The sequence below is a fragment of the Ovis aries genome, chromosome 6 (assembly GCF_016772045.2).
Source record: "Ovis aries strain OAR_USU_Benz2616 breed Rambouillet chromosome 6, ARS-UI_Ramb_v3.0, whole genome shotgun sequence".
Classification (NCBI taxonomy): domain Eukaryota; kingdom Metazoa; phylum Chordata; class Mammalia; order Artiodactyla; family Bovidae; genus Ovis; species Ovis aries.
The window spans coordinates 18,603,394-18,621,220 of record NC_056059.1 but is presented as its reverse complement, the minus strand read 5'-3'; the positions used below and the strand labels follow the sequence as shown (position 1 = coordinate 18,621,220).

Here is a 17,827-nt window from a genome sequence, read left to right as displayed (position 1 = left end):
ACTATTTGTGAAAACACTGAGTGACTAATTAGAATAATGTGGGGAATTATTTCAGACATGCTTGAGATGTCTTCGATCCTGACCTCCATCAGACTGTTTTAGCTTCATTCAGCTGCCATGGCTGTACTTAATTCATTCCACTATGTCACAGAATGTTTATTTCCCACATTTCCATCCCATTAGCATCTAATACAACATGTGCTCTTGCAACCACCCCCAGTCTCATAATTGATGAGTAACGTTTGTCAAACACTCCTGACATCTTTGTGTTCGGGAAGAAGGGGAAAAACCTTCCAGAGAACTAGATTTTAGTTCATGGGGGCCCTCTGTAGTCACAGGGGTAAACATATTTTGTAATTTATTTGTGCCATACAGGAATGAACCAATACCTTAAGCATATTAGCATTTCTATTTGGAGAAATTTCAACCTAAAGTGAAGATTATAAGAAATACAGTAGGTGACTTCAAGTGTTTTAAAGAGGTTTGTGGAATATTTGTGTTCTAAGATGTTTCAGAAGGGGGAAAAAAAGGATAATTGAGTAGAAAGAACAAGTTACAACACTATAGATTTAATAAAGAAAAAAATCAGTTCATTCCAGTCTCTCAGTCATGTCCAACATTTTATGACCCCATGGACTGCAGCTTTGCCAGACTTCCCTGTCTGACACCAACTCCCAGAGCTTGCTCAAACTCAAGTCCATCAAGTCAGTGATGCCAACCAAGCATCTCATCCACTGTTATCCCCTTCTCCTCCTGCCCTCAATCTTTCCTAGCATCAAGGTCTTTTCAAATGAGTCAGTTCTTCCCATCAGGTGGCCAAAGTATTGGAGCTTCAGCCTCAGCATCAGTCCTTCCAATGAATATTCAGGACTGATTTCCTTTAGGATTGACTGGTATGATCTCCTTTCAGTCCAAAGGACTCTCAAGAGCCTTTCCCAGCACCACAGCTGAAAAGCATTAATTCTTTGGTACTTAGCTTTTTTTTGGTTCAACTCTCATATCCATACATGACTACTGGAAAAATCATAGCTTTGACTAGATGGACCTTTGTGGGCAAAGTATCATCTCTGCTTTTTAATATGCAGTCTACATAGCTTTGCTTCCAAGGAGCAAGTGTCTTTTAATTTCACGACTGAAGTCACCATCTGCAGTGATTTTGGAGCCCAAGAAAGTAAAGTCTGTCATTGTTTCCATTGCTTCCCCTTCTATTTGCCATGAAGTGATGGGACCAGATGCCATGATCTTAGTTTTTTGCATATTGACTTTTAAGTCAGCTTTTTCACTCTCTCCTTTCAGTTTCATCAAGAGGATCTTTAGTCTCTCTTCACTTTCTACCACAAGGGTGGTGTCATCTGCATATCTGAGGTTATTGATATTTCTCCCGGCAATCTTGATTCCAGCTTGTGCTTCATCCAGTCTGGCATTTCACATGATGTACTCTGCATAGAAGTTAAATAAGCAGGATGACAATATACAGCCTTGATGTACTCCTTTCCCAACTTGGAACCAGTCCATTGTTCCATGTCTGGTTCTAACTGTTGCTTCTTGACCTGCATACATATTTCTCAGGAGACAGATAAGGTGGCTTGGTATTCCCATCTCTTTCAGAATTTTCCACAGATTATTGTGATCCATACAGTCAAAGGCTTTAGTGTAGTCAATGAAGCAGATGTTTTTCTGAAACTCTCTTGCTTTTTCTATGATCCAACAGATGCTGGCAATTTGATCTTTGGTTCCTCTGCCTTTTCTAAGTCCAGCTAGAACATCTACACATACACGGTTCATATATTGTTGAAACCTAGCTTGGAGAATTTTGAGCATTACTTAGCTAGTGTGTGAGCAAATGAGTGCAATGTGCAGTGGTTTGAACATGCTTTGGCATTGCCTTTTTTGGGGACTGGAATAAAAATTGACCTTTTCCAGGCCTGTGGCCACTGCTGAGTTTTCTAAATTTGCTTGTATATTGAGTGCAGCACTTTCACAGCATCATCTTATAGGATTTGAAATAGCTTAGCTAGAATTCCATCACCTCCGCTAGCTTTGTTCATAGTGAGGCTTCCTAAGGCCCACTTGACTTCACACTCCAGGATGCCTGGCTCTGGGTGAGTGATCACACCATTGTGGTTTTCTGAGCCATTTCTTAATGACTCTCTTTTGTGTACAGTTCTTCTGTGTATTCTTGCCACCTCTTCTTAATGTTTTCTGCTTCCGTTAGGTCCATACAGTTTCTGTCCTTTATTGAGCCCATCTTTGCATGAAATGTTCCCTTGGTATCTCTAATCTTCTTGAAGAGATCTCTAGACAATTACAGCTGTCCCACCATGAAATAAGCACCTAACCATAAACTGCCTTGGATCATCTCACAGTGATGTCATCCAAAGGATATCTGCTAAGACTGCAAAATCAGACCCATCTGTTCAGTTGAACTCTGAGAATCTGTGCTTCTTAAAAGTTTTTCCCATAAGCAAAAACACAAGGAAATTTGAATTCCATTTTTGAAGGCAAAAAATTTAATATATTTTATCTTATTATACATTTCCCCTAAATTACAATGTCAATAGCTGCAAATATATTCTGCTACAAAGCTTTCTGTAAGAAATATCTCTATAAGAAAATACATCTCATTAACATTTCCTGTAAATAAATTACTTCAAATAATAATTTTTGAAGGGATGTACATAAGGGAAATAATGCAGAAACCAGATTTTAAATGTAATTATTGTATAGGAAATGTTTCCCTGAAATGTTCCATTTTCACGTTGCTAAGCTTATAGAAACCTGTTTGTACAGACTTTGGTTCTTAATTTTTGTTTTAACAGACATGTGGGGAAAAATGCAACTCTTAATCATATTAGTGAACCTATGTGGAAAGGTGAAATTCTTAATAGACATGCAGGCTCAGGTTCAGTTTCTACTGGGAGAACTTGAATTTGAGACTGCAAATGAGCTTTAAGTAAATGAAAACTATGGAGTGATTTATAGTCTATAAAAGAAAAGGTCCAGAGTAAAAAGTATAAGATGACTTTTTGGCTTTAATCTCTAGGCATAATATTTAGAACTGAATAGAACTGAATAAAATAAAAAGTAATAAAATGGATGTAAAAAATTTAGAACCTGTGGTTTCTATAGATTAGCACAATGTAGATTTTACAAGATATTCCATTTATAATTTTTAATCTCAGTGACTGTAGAAGACAGAAACTGTATCTTTGGCCAAAAACAAACAAACAAACAAACAAACCAACAACCAAAAAAAACACAGCTGTTGCAGAAAGAGTTGATGCTGAAAAAAGTCAGATGGTGCCATCAGCCAGTTAGAAAGCAGCTTACCAAGAGCAATGGAACCTTACCATCCTAACTGCCTTGCAGTCCATTTAATGAGACCTCCTCAAAATAAGATGATTTTATGACCTCAGAAATATAAAAGAAATATTTTGTGGTCAAGTAGTTACCTCACACTGAACTCATCTGCGTAGTAAATATTATGATAGCAAATCCCATGGACAACTTCCATGTAGGCTGTGCAGCCTTGGGCTTCACATATGAAAAGTCAGTTTGTGCTTCAAACATATGATCCATGTGTTGCCAAAACTGGACAGCTGACAAAATTTCCTTGCTGTGCTTCAGTGCAGAACAGATATATCTCATTTCTTTTATCATTTTTACTATACTGCAGAGTATGTGAAGAGTAAATGTCTAGTTCTATCTAACATAGGGAATGCCAAAGCTTTGAATAATATGATCTAGTAACTTTTACTTTGGGCATCTTAAAATTTTTACAACCTGAAAATTCTGCTCTGTTATTCACGATGGGTATAATTTGGAGAATAAAATGAGTAGGGATAATGCAAAATCAAGAGATGCAACTTATATCTAGAAACCTGAATGGATTATTTTGGTCTTATTCTACTGGTTCTTATTAATTGTAGCTGAAATTAAACTTTTCAAAAATATAAACAAGCAGCTTAAGGAAAAACAAAGTTGTTTTCTTTTTTTTTTTTTCCTGAAGGACTTAAAGACCTGTGATTATTTTGAAATTATTTGGAATATATTGACTGCTTTTTTTCCTACCAAGGTCTTTAATTGAACAGGAAGACGTAGTGTTCCAAATTAAAAGGTGATTCCGTGTTGCAGATTCTCTGTGCTCCATGCTTTTATTTCCCATAAACAATTCCTCTTTTCATGTTTTAGAGCCTGTTGTATGCCAGGGTATATGGGGAGTACTTTGTTTAAATAGAAATAAGGCTTTATAGTTATTTTTTATAGGCAGTCACCACTGTGAAAGAAATTGATCCTCCAGCACAACCTAAACTCCTGGAAAGTCACATGGTATTCATCAGTAATCCCTCTGTGTGCCTTTTATTTATTTATTTATTTATTTATTTATTTATTTTGAGTCATGGCATCTTCACAAATGTGTACATTATTTACATAAACAAGTTGCATGATGGAAAACACACTGACCACACTTGTCACCCTTTCTGATCTTCCATTTCCTTTTTCTTTGATCTATGTTCTTATCATATTCCTCATTTTACCCCTTCTTCTGAAATCCAAATCCTACTCTCCACCATGCTATAATGCATTAAATACATGGATTCACAGTCTGCTCCTGATGCTTGTCCTCAGAGGTGGTCATATTTTCTGACAGACGTGGAGTCTGGCTTTGGAGGAGTAGGTGGCATCTTTCCATACTTTACAAGACAGGCCTTTTGCGCAGTCACACCGCTGGAAGATTTCCAGCCCATGTGAGCCCTTCTTGCGCTGCTTGGTACAGACTTCCCCCTGATGGAGCACTGGTTTGCAGATTTTGGTCCAGAAGTGACGAGCACAGCAAAACCCTTCAGTGCAGTCTAATGAACGTAGACAGGGATCTCCTTCATGTCCTAAAGAAATGATGACCGAAAGATTTTACCATGACAGTGTAGGAGAAAAATCTACTCTGCAATCAGAAGCACCTAAAATATTTGTACTTAAACTATCTTCCTATCTTCCGTGATGTCTTAGAGTCGTAACAATTGACTTTCCCTCTAATCATGTGAACCAAGTATCATCTCTTTCCATTGTTTGCTGTCTGAATATTAAGTTTAATGAATAGCTAGGAGAGGGTTGCATCTTCTCTTCACTGTGGTATGGTGTGATCTTAGATATTTCTGTTTTGTGTTGTTGTTTACTTAGGTGAATGACGGTAGAAAGAAATGCCTTCTATTTAATTTGATACCTTCTTGGAAAAAGTAAACAAACTGAGTCTGAAAAAAGGCTGAAGTTGTCTGTACCTCCTAAGGCCAGGTACCAGTTACAATCTAGCCAGGAAAACAGAAGCTGAGTATTGAAAAGAGAAGATATTTAATGCAGAGAACGGGTCACACAGGCAGCGAGTTGCGAGGCTAAAAAGCACCAGAGAACGTAGAGCAGCACCACAGGAAGCCACCACCACATTTAGGCTGGAGGATCCAGAGAAGCTGGTGACGTCAGCATGGGGCAAGGGCAGGGGACTGGAATCCCGGCAGGAGCTGAGGCCCCGAGGAGGTGCAGCTCTGCCAGAAACACTCCCAGAGGCAGAGAGAATCCGTTGGCCTTTCCCCTCCTCTGCCTCTCAATCTCTCAGCACAGCCAAACCCATGCGGTTGGAAGCCACCTGACAGGGAGTCTAGGCAATGAAGTCTGTGAAAGGCTATGATGCAGAGTGGAGCAGAGCAAGGGCAAACAGCCCCAGGGTCAACCAAGAACCCATCAAAAAAAAAAAATCACAGGAGCACAGATCTGGAGATTCAGTTCAGTAAAAGGATGAAGTCAGCAGAGAGCACCCACATGTCGCAGTGGGGTTGATGTGTAGCCCGCAAGCTTCTTTGTCATCTCCCAGATTGTAAATAGTTCTGACTTTTTAGGCCATGTGATCTGTGTGACAGCTCTTCATTCTGCTCTTGTATCACAAAAGCAGCCACAGATGATGCCTAAGTGAATGGGCAGGCCTGTGTTACGATGATCCAGAGAGATGATATGGGGTGGGAGGGGGGTTCAGGATTGGGAACTCATGTACACCCATGGTAGATTCATGTCAATGTATGGCAAAACCAATACAGTATTGTAAAGTAAAGTAAAAATAAAAATTAAAACAAAATAAAAAAACTGGCAGCAGGACAGACTTGGCTCATGGGCCGTAGTGCGCCAAGCCTGATCTAAAAGGTTAGCTGCCATCCTGGATGTCGCCAGTCCCACTGTGTGAATGTGGGCACAACTCACTAGCCATCAACATTTCTTGCTAGCTGCCATCAGGAAATTACACATATAATTAGCTAATAGTGATTAATAAATTAGAAACTGTACTGTAACTTAGAGATCTGTCAGAATAAAGATGGACACTCACGTACTGACAACTTCTCAGACAGCTCAGCAGGTAAAGACTCTGCTGGCAATGCAGGAGACAGAGGAGATGCGCGTTTGATCCCTGGGTCAGAAAGAGCCCCTGGAGAAAGAAATGGCCACCCACTCCAGTATTCTCGCCTTGGAAATCCCATGGCAAGAGGAGCCTGGGGGGCTACAAGTCCATGGGGTCACAGAGTAGGACACGACTGAGTGACTAAGCATGCATGTACTAACAAATGCATGTGATTTCAGTGGGATAGAAATAGGAGATAGGAGATAAGGCCTTCAGGACGCGTAGACGAGGGCTGGTTGAAGAGGAACTGTCAGTCACTTTAACCCTATTGATAGAATCATTAGTGTTTTAGGTTGGACTAACAAGTCAGGTATTTTGTAGGATACTAGATCCACAGAAGGTAAAAGTATGGGGAAATGGTTTTATGGTTAAGTAAACTAGGGAAATACAGTATCTAAAAAAGTTAACCTGTTTTCCTCATTGCTGAACTTGTCAGAGCCTTCAATATATCAATGTTTATTTTAAAGTTCCAAAAATGGGCAGATACACTATTATAAAACTCTTGAACATAGAGGCTCTTTTAGTCATATAGTATCTTGAAAGAACAGTGCTCCACAGAATACACTTGCAAAAGCCTCCTTTAAAAATATAGGTATTTCTACTTTTCAAAAATTTACTATTAGTGATTAGGCTTACCAAATATTGTGACACAAGGAAGGGAATTTTTATGGGCATACATAATCCCTCTAGAAACCAATTATTTTTGGAAAATTGGTTTATGCATAGTATATTACCTGGTTGTTTAGTGAAATAAAATTTCTGAATCTGCAAAGGTGAGAAAAGGACTCTAAATCTTAGTAATTTAATCTTATGGCAGCAAACATTTTCCCATTTATGTTTTGCAATGCTTTATTCTTGATTATGGAAGAGAAATGCTTGTGTAAAAGGTTTATTCTAAATATCTTGTAAAAAGGCTGAACTATTTAGAAAATGGCATGGTTAACTGGAGTACCACAATTCTTGTCATATGTATTTCTCACAATTTAAGATCTCCAAGAAACCTCTAGAATCCTCAAAATTGAGAAGAAATTCAGTTAAAATCTTACTATTTCAGTAACTTCCCATTATTTTTTTTTCAAATTGCACTCAGAAGCAATGGAATTAATTATCTACATTTCTCTGGAGCTACAACTATCCCCACCTTTTATATGTGACAGCTTAGTGTGAGGTCTTCCCAGGTTCTGCCATCCCAGGTCGTGGTTTGAGTGATGGCCGTGGTTCCGATCTCTGTGCCGAGTGCTGTCCAGAGCTGGGATATGAGGGGTTAAGATGCTCTCGGTGACTGGGATGCAGATGCCTGGAGATGGTCAGATAATTAGTTAGACTTGTTCAAGTAGTCTCCCGATGTGAAGTATGAGGCCATGTATCTATCATCTATCTAGACTTGAGAACTCAATAGTTTGGACCTAAGCCAGGCTTTCTTGATTTCAGTCTTGCCAGTCTCATGACCAAGTGACCTTGGGCAAAAATAAGGATAAAAACAGAATTCCTTTCATAAAGTTACTGTGAATACATACGAAGAGTTTAGAAGAGTGACAGAGTGAAGTATTATCAAATCTTAGTAGCTTAAAATTGTCTGATCAGACATCTGTGTTCAGGATCAAGGTTCCTTTTTTAATCAAAAAGAAAATCCCCATCCACACTGGAAACATCTCTAATGGAATGAGGTCTTCTTCCCTTCGCTTCTTGTCCAGGATACTCTCAGTAGGACCAGGCCCACAGGTCAGGAACAAGTGTAGGAATATGAGCCTGATTATGATGTTTTGCAGGACTAATTGTGTTCCTGATCATGTTCTGCAAGTATTTAATGGTTTACCACGTGTTGGAGGTTCTTCATTTCATCATCAGTGCTGAACTGTCTGCCCATAAGGTCACTGAGATTGGGTGAAGGCCATGTAATAGACTATGTTTCTGTTTGGAGGAAACAATCACTCTATCAGCATTTGTGTGTGCCACAGTGTGGGGCTTTCAAAAAAGGGCACCTTGAGTGTGAGAATCAAGCTATACAATTGGTATGAAAATGAAAACAAACTCACAAGTGTATTGATGGATCACAGGTTTCTGTCTTTGATTCCTTTGCACATATTCACTGAAGTGTTCAGTGGAATATAACGTCTAGCTATTTATATGCAACATTTCAACATGGCAAATCCTGGGTCAGCATAAATTATAAATTACAGCAGGTGATCAGAGCCCAGGAAAACTAAGATCTGAGAGGGACAGTAAAGCACTCACCTGCGATGCAGGACACACAGGTTTGATCCCTGGGTCAGGAAGACGCCCTGGAGAAGGGAATGACTACCCACTCCAGTATTCTTGTCTGGGAAATACCATGGACAGATTAGCCTGGCAGGCTCTAGTCTATGGGGTCGCAAAAAGTCAGACACAGCTGAGCGACTAATACACACACACCAGGTAATCTTATACATTTCTAAACCCTGATCCCACTCCTGCCAGTTTGGAAGGCTCCTTATATTTTAGAAGTATGACTAAGGAGAAGTCTCCAGGTTTCCTACATGAAAGGAAAGAGGCCCATCAGCACTGAATGAGCCCTTTACCATTATTGCAGCGGGTACCAGGACAACACATGCCATCTCTATGGCAGCGCTTCTTTTTCCTTCGACACACCATGCAGGCCGACGATCCTTGGTGAGGACTGTGGCAGTACCTCCCAACTTCACATTCCTTATCACTGCTACAAGGGTAGGCCTGTCATGAAGCAGAACAAGAACACCAAAAGCAAAGATTAGATCTTGTAAGCAAAAAGCTATTGCCCCAAATCGTGATGGAAAATCAGAATATTTCCCTCCTCAAAGGAAATATTTAAAAATGTTCTGAGCAGAGGTACTATGTAGTAACAATTACTTAATTAAGGGCTTTATAAACATTGATTGCTGATGGTGATGACAAAGATAAAGTTGACAGTGTTCATGTATTTTCAATGACACGACGTTGGGGTTAGGATTTAGATTTTATTTTGATTAGTAGAGCCCTAACGTGTGACTCTGGAGGCTCAAAAAATAGCTGTAATTGTTATACTGCCACTGATTTAAGGTGTAAATGAAACAGCCTAGTCACTCTTTTTTTTTACCCACTGAACTAGCATAAGGAGAAGGTTACAAAAAGCAACAATGGGCTGTGCTAGCAGCTAAAATACATTTCCTGCCCATTTATGGAACAGATATTCTAAGAGTGATTTCTCAGTTCCTGCCTGTGAGGAACACACAGACAGAGATGCTTCCAGAGAGTTTGAAGCAATGAAACTTTGGGAACAAAGAATTCAAGGAGCAGTATCTTCACTCCAAATTCAGTGATGAGCAGCAGTAGAATTATGAGTGGTCGGAGCATGGTAAACTCCAGTTATATCATTATGGTCTCAGGAAACAAAAAAGCAGACTTGGGACAAAATAGCCCTACAGGCTACTTACACAGGGAGGACTTCTGTTCCTACGCTTCTCTACCAAGTTGTTGATTCAGAAGGCTACTTAAGCAATGTCATATATTATCTCAAAAAATGCATTTATATACACCCTCCAATTATATATTCCTTGTATCTAGGAAGTTACTGGAATGCTTAAAATGTCCCTGTTTTCAGAGACTGAGAATGGAGAAACAGAACTATCACACCACACATCAAATTAACTCACATTTTGAGGCATGTTGACAGGGAGACTTATTTGGAAGTCTTTTTTATTGCTGTGCTGTAGTTTGTTGTTTTTCCTACTTTTCACAATAATGAATTTTTTAAAATTGCAAAATAAAAAAACTTAAAAAGCAATATAGCTTTTAAGCAAGCATAAATGATAGGACCAGAAAACTACAGGATAAAGTTTTTGTGACTCTCAAATGATTAGTGTGGTTTGAACGTTTTACTTTTGAAATGAGGTTGATGGCTTTACCCTGCATGCACTGCTTCTCCCTTACCCCCACCCCTCTCTTTCTTCCCTCGCCTTTTCTCCCTGGGCCCTCCTCCTGGGTATGTTTGCATGCGTTCAGACCCCGTGTTTTCCATTCAGATCTGATCATGTAAGAAAGAGGAAATAAGTGTGAAGTTGATGTGTGACTCTGGAAACTTTACATGTTATTCGGTGATAAAAGATAAACCTTTAACATCATTACAATTTACTTTTACCCTCAGAAGAGAACAGAAAATAGAAAAACCTCTAACTTCGGACTGAAAAGTGTTCTTGAAGCATTGCACACTGGCAATAGCTGATGCCCACTTTATAAGTGAAGCCCGATAAAACTATAAAATTAATTTGGATATAACTGTCCCATTCTGTAACTTCATCATTAGGCTTAAGAAAGAATCTGAATGAGCTTGAATTCAGAGTATCAGGCCACTTTTCAAGAGTCCAGGACTGATGAAAACAAAACAAATGTCACTTCCGGACTTGCTACACTCTTTCCCCCCGAGCACTTTACTGCCTTCATATTTAAACCCATTAAGTTTAACTGAAATACACTTCACATGTTTCTGATTCATTTACATTTGTTTCACCAAATTGTTTTGCAAGAAACATTTGATGTATCACAAGGTTTGTTTTTTTTTTTCTTTCCTCAAAAATAGGACATGTTCTTTCAATGGAAGTAAACACTTGCCACCTAAAACATCATGTGTAATTCAACTCAAACAATGACTCTTCAAGGGATTTTGAATATAGAGAAATACTTGATTCCATTCCTAAAAAAACAGCCTGTATGGTAGAAAGCAACTTGTTTTCTAAAAGTTGAAGTTTATTTATGCAGAAAATTAGAGAAAGCACATTATCATCTTCCTGTTCTCAGTTGTTGGGAAATGGAAAATACTTGGTGGAAAATATTTGACACTGTTACAGAAAGCAGTATGCACAGCAGTACTTTGTGAATGGGATCACAGTAAAATTCTCACCAATTTTTCAGAGGAGAGAGCAAAAATAGTAGGCAGTGTTATTATGTTCCAGTGTATCTTTTAATGAACTAGAAATGATATAGGCAGAAAAAGTATGCAGGATTTTTTTTTTAATGGAAGGTTATTGTTAATGTGAACTTGGCCTTGGAATGGAATCCCAGAACATAATATTCAGGGAAGTTCTTTGACAAAAATAAAAGTGTTTAATAATTAAAATACAAGGTTCTATTACATAGCTTCTAGCATGCTTATGGAACTCCTGGCTCTGATAAACAGCATTTATGTATGAATAAAATCAAGAATAGATGAGAAAAATTGATTGAAACACGCTATAGGGAAAGGAACTGATATTTGGGGACACGCTTTGTCTTCTGAAAATCAGTGTCCCTCAGGATGGGTCTAGTCAGCAATAAAGTTTACTTGATGTAACCATTAGCAAAAAAATGCAGAACAGGAGAAAACACCACTCTGACTGGTTAAAAGGGATTCTCATGTTTTTGGCCTAATGCATTATTTTTCAGGAAAGAGTTTTAAACTCAGGTATGAGAGTTCTGCAGTTTGCTATGGAGTTTTTCCTGAACATTCAGTTCAGTTCAGCTGCTCAGTCGTTTCCGACTCTTTGCGACCCCATGGACTGCAGCACACCAGTCTTCCCCATCCTACATTAGTCCCTTTTAACATGTCTGGAAATGGTATCATATTAGGCAAGAGAGGGAGGAAGGGAGAGACAGAGAAGAAAAGCACATAGTTAACATAGTTATGGAGAATCCTGAAGAAGTGATGACTTGTGGCAATTAACAAGCCCACTAAAGGGACTTATATACTTTAATAAAAGTGTCATTAAGAAACTTTCCCGTGGGAAAGTACTTTCCTTTACTTTGGCCTCCAAAGGTCCCATTTAATGATGATTTTTACATTTGAGCACCTCAGTCTAAGTTTCCATTTAACAAAAATAATAATATGCATCTCTGGTTCTTATAAATGAGTAAGAAGACTGATTCTCTTTGCCTGATATGGAAATTATTAATAGTGAATTTCTTTGGCTCTTCATTCACTTGACTTTAAGTGAACAGTATAAGGAACAGTGACAGTCTGTGTGGATGTCTGAAATCAAATGAAAGAATTAGAGGCTTTATGCATCAGAAATCATTCCCTGAGCATCCGGGAATACGCACACGCCTTCATGCAAAATCATTCATGACTTATCCTCAGTCACACTTAGGGACTGAATTCATTTGCGAGGCCTAATAATAGCAGAAGATAGGCCATAAATTAAGAAAGCATGAGAGCTGTCCCTGATGAAGCCAAAAAACAGAGAAGTTTTGCCCACCCCCCCTTTCAGACTAAAAATACAGTGGCTCCCATAAATAGAAGTGCTAGTTATCATTAGCAGGATGCCATGGACTAAAATAAGAGTGAACACATTGGGCACAGCTTGAAAATAACGTCCATCAGAAGTGAGCATTTCTTGTTTAGTATAAAGGGTATTTTTTGACATCCATTTACTCTGTGCTAATCGGGAACCTTTCTTTACAGTTTTAACAACGAAGTGAAGAGAGGTTAAGTAACTTCTGCAAATAAGTCTTATGTGCTCAGCAGCAGAAAAGTTGGGGATCAGAGCCCTGCCCTGGGTTGTAGACCTCACTGTAAGGTGTCACGACTGATCTTTTAATGACTGTTAATGCACACATAGAAAAGGTATTTGAATGGTGACCAGTGTGCTGAATTTAGAGATTAGGAAAATAAACTTGGCCACTTCCCTTTCTAGAAGCCTCCAAATACCAACAGCATGTCCTGCTGCAGCTGTTGGAAAAACAGAATACTGGCAGAAAACACTGACAAGACTATAAACAACGTTTTCTCTTTCCATCTTTTTGACAACCGTTTTATGGCTGTTTAAATTCAGTGGAACCAGAGTTATAAGCAAAATCCCAGCATGCAAATAATGACAAATAATATTCTAATGAATAAAATAAAATGTTACTGCCTCTTCTTAAACTAATTGAGCCTCTTTTTTCCCCTATTATTCTTAAAACTGCAGAGAGAAAAGGCGTATTAAATCAAGACTTAGATTTAGGGCTGACTGTATTTTTTTCTTACTTTTCAATTACTGCCCATCCCTTAGAACCTTCTCCCTGCCCCAATGCAACAGAGAAGCGATTATGAAATGGGAAGTGCTTCAGGTATCTCAGCAGCACTGACTACTTTTTATAGACCTTTTGCCACAAGTAAAACCTTAGTTTAACTCCCAAGCTTTCGAAACAGTGACATTGTTCCTGTTTAATAGAGGAGGGAAAAAGAAGAGAGAAACATCACACAGTTTTCATGTGGGGAGCCACCCATCCGGATTCTTGCAAGAGCGTCCTAGTTTTGTTGTTGTTGTTTCACTCGGGACAATCCTTTGTCCCCGCAAGCACTGTTTGTAACAATCTTGGAAGTTTTCTGGAGCCAGAAAAACGTCGTCAGCTGGGCAGGCAGAAGAAAGCCTGCAGGGGGACAACCCAGCTGTGGGAATGGAAAACATTTGAAGCAAGTGGATAGAGGGAGGTGGCCAAAAGGGCTGGGGACTAGAACATGTCTGAGGTCTTAACACAGCAAAGGGTTGGCGATTGCATTTGGGAAACCAGATCAGACTGACTTCCTCTCAGTCCCTAGGGAAAAGATTAATTTCCCTTGCCATGACATTCTGCATGATAGAGCAGAATGAACATGCAAACTATGCTACCCTTTAACGTGGTCGTTTCAGACTCATACCCTAACATTGTAACTGCAGGAGGTGCGGGGCAATATAACTCAATCTGTGTAGCTGTACACTTCATGCCAAAGGCTAGGCAATTTGATCTTTCCCTTTGTCCACAATTACCTCTAGGGGACAGGGGTTTACTAGATGCATCTTTGAGGATTCCTGAACCTATTGCCAGGAGAATTGAGCTGTTTTAACTTTGAGGGGAAATTTTCAGATATTTCATGATATTCTGGATGCGCACCATAGTTTCTTAAGGCGGCTGCTTAGATATTCCTTTAGTATTCAGTAATTACTTATTTGGCTTTTATTTATTGAACTCCCAACTATAATATAGAAACTAAAAACTATATTCTGTGATCTGAAAATCATCGCCCCTAAAATAATTTTGAAAAACATGCACCATCACATGCATTTGATATGTAAAATGTTTCAGTGTAGTTTATTAATATATAATGTTAAACATTTTATAAGATGAAGTTCACAGTAATTTGTCATGATTCAATAAAATCCTGTGCAGTGCAGCCTGATCCTAAAGTAAATGACAATGTATTTATCAGTAGATATTCTTCCTTGAGAAAGATAATCTTAGAAAACATTCAATTAAATTTTAAAATGCACAAGTCATCACAACTGTTTTGAATGTTTTATATTCAGAACTTTCCGACTAGAGCCAAGACTCACTCAAAAAAAAAATGATAAGGATGTTTAAAGTGATGAAGGATACATAAATTGATCAAAAAGAAAAACCTACAGCCAAGAGTATCAAGTAAGGCTCTCATTCAGGGTCTCACTCAGATTCAAGAAGAAATCAATAGCTTTATAGATAAGAGAATTCAGCACCACCAAATTAGCTTCACAACAAAAGCTAAAGGAACTTCTCTAGGCAGGGAAAAAAAAGAGGCCACAACTAGAAAGATGAAAATCACAAATGGGAAAGCTCACCAGTTAAGGCAAATGTACAGTAAAAGTGGGAAATCATCCGTACACAAATATGATATCAAAATCAGCAAGCATTAGAATAGGAAAGCAAAAATGCAAGAAATGAGAAACACATTTGAAATTAAGAGACCAGCAACTTAAAACAACCGTGTGTGTGTGTGTGTGTGTGTGTGTGTGTGTGTGTAGACTGCTATATCAAAACCTCATGGGAACAGTAAACCAAAAAACTACTATAGATAGATACACAAAAAAAGAAAAATCAGTGCAAACACAACTCAATAGAGTATCAGATTGTCATCAAACCATAAGAACAAAAAGAAGGGAAGAACAAAAACCTACAATAACAAATCCAAAACAGTTTTTTAAATGGCAATAAGAACATATATGTCGATAATTACCTTAAATACAAATGGATTAAATGCTCTAACCAAAAGACATACACTGGCTGATTGGTTACGAAAACTAGTTTCGTATATATGCTACCTACAAGAGATCTATCCCAGGCTCAGGGGCACATACAGACTGAAAGTCAGGGGATGGAAGAAGGTCCTCCATGCAAATGGGAATCCAAAGAAATGGAGTAGCAATCCTCATATCAGACAAAATGGACTGTAAAGACTGTTACAAAAGATAAGGATAATGTAATACATAATGATCAAGGGATTAATCCAAGAAGATAAGGAAAGAAAGTGCCTTTCTGTGTTTAGAATGTCCTGATCAATCACTAAGGATATCTTTGTTAAACCAACATTCTGAATTCTATTTTAGTTTGCCACCAAAAGTGTTTTTGTTGTTGTTGTTGTTGTTTTTAACCTCTGACTAATGCAGTATATCAAGATTTGGAATGTGTGAAAGTTTTGCCTTTTCATACTGTTCATGGGGTTATAAATGAAAGAATACTAAAGTGGTTTTCCATTCACCTCACCAGTGGAACATGTTTTGTCAGAACTCTCCACCATGACCCATTCATCTTGGGTGGCCCTACATGGCATGGCTCATAGTTTCATTGAATTACACTAGGTTGTGATCCATGAGATTAATTTTCTGTAATTAGTTAACATTAGTTAGTTTTCTGTAGTTGTGGTTTTCATTCTGTCTGCCCTCTAACAGATAAGAGGCTTGTGGAAGCTTCCTGATGGGAGGGACTGGCTATGGGGGAATCTGGGTCTTGCTCTGATGGGCTAGACCATACTCAGTAAATCTTTAATCCAATTTTCTGTTGATGGGTGGTATATTACATTGAAAGATAAACTCACAGGTCCATAGGTGCCCCGTATGATACTGGAGAAGAGTGGAGAAATAGTCCAGAAAGAATGAAAGGATGGAGCCAAAGCAAAAACAGCACCCAGTTGCAGATGTGTCTGGTGATGGAAGTAAAGTCCGATGCTGTAAAGAGCAATATTGCATAGGAACCTGGAATGTTAGGGCCATTAAGGTAAATTGGAAGTGGTCAAACAGAAGATGGCAAGAGTGAACATTGACATTTTAGGAATCAGCGAACTAAAATGGACTGAAATGGGTGATTTTAGTTCAGGTGACCATTATATCTACTACTGTGGGCAAGAATCCCTTAGAAGAAATGAAGTAGTCCTCATAGTCAACCAAAGAGTCCGAAATGCAGTACTTGGGTACAGTCCTAAAAATGACAGAATTATCGCTCTTCGTTTCCAAGGCAAACCATTCAATATCACAGTAATCCAAGTCTATGCCCCGAACCACTAATGCCAAAGAAGCTGAATGGTTCTATGAAGACCTACAAGACTTTCTAGAACTAACACCAAAAGAGATGTCCTTTTCATCATAGGGGACTAGGATGCAAAAGTAGGAAGTCAAGAGATACATAGACTAACAGGCAAGTTCGGCCTTGGAGTACAAAATGAAGCAGGGCAAAGGCCAACAGAGTTTTGCCAAGAGAATGCACTGGTCATAAAAAACACTCTCTTGCAACAATGCAAGAGATGACTCTACACAAGGATATCACCAGATGGTCAATACATAAATCATTGATTGTATTTTTTGCAGCCAAAGATGGAGAAGTTCTGTACAGTCAGTAAATCCAAGACCAGGAGCTGACTGTGGCTCAGATCATGAACACCTTATCGCCAAATTCAGACTTAAATTGACGGAAGTAGGGAAAACCACTAGACCATTCAGGTATGACCTAAATCAATTCCCTTTTGATTATACAGTGGAAAGGACAAATAGATTCAAGGGATTAGGTCTGATAGACAGAGTGCCTGAAAAACTATGGACAGAGGAGGTTCATACCATTGTATAGGAGGTGGTGATAAAAACCATGCTCAAAAAAAAAAATTCAAAAAGGCAAATCGTTGTCTGAGGAGGCCTTACAAATAGCTGAGAAAAGAAGAAAAGCAAAAGGGAAAGAAGAAAAAGAAAGATACATTTGTCTGAATGAAGAGTTACAAAGAATAGAAAAAAGAGATAAGAAAGCCTTCCTCAGTGATCAGTGCTGAGGAACAGAGGAAAACAATAGGATGGGAAAGACTAGAGATCTCTTCAAGAAAATTAGAGATTCCAAGGGAATATTTCACACTAGTTCAGTTCAGTTCAGTTCAGTCGCTCAGTCATGTCCAACTCTTTGCGACCCCATGAATCGCAGCACGCCAAGCCTCCCTGTCCATCACCAACTCCCGGAGTTCACTCAGATTCACGTTCATCGAGTCAGTGATGCCATCCACCCATCTCATCCTCTGTTGTCCTCTTCTCCTCCTGCCCCCAATCCCTCCCAGCATCAGAGTCTTTTCCAATGATTCAACTCTTCATATGAGGTGGCCAAAGTACTGGAGTTTCA

The 17,827-nt window shown here is 38.8% G+C and overlaps 1 protein-coding gene across 1 annotated transcript in view; it reads right to left on the bottom strand.

Moving 5' to 3' along the window:
• Window positions 1-2,492: 2,492 nt before the first annotated feature.
• DKK2 (dickkopf WNT signaling pathway inhibitor 2) overlaps window positions 2,493-17,827 on the bottom strand; it is a 126,420-nt gene continuing 111,085 nt past the window's right edge. The window contains exons 2-4 of the mRNA XM_004009640.6: window positions 8,998-9,148; window positions 7,581-7,736; window positions 2,493-4,886 (exon numbers count right to left, since the gene is read on the bottom strand). Of these exons, the coding sequence (XP_004009689.2) occupies window positions 4,636-4,886; window positions 7,581-7,736; window positions 8,998-9,148 (558 nt within the window). The 3' untranslated portion in view covers window positions 2,493-4,635. The remainder of the gene's footprint in view (window positions 4,887-7,580; window positions 7,737-8,997; window positions 9,149-17,827) is intronic.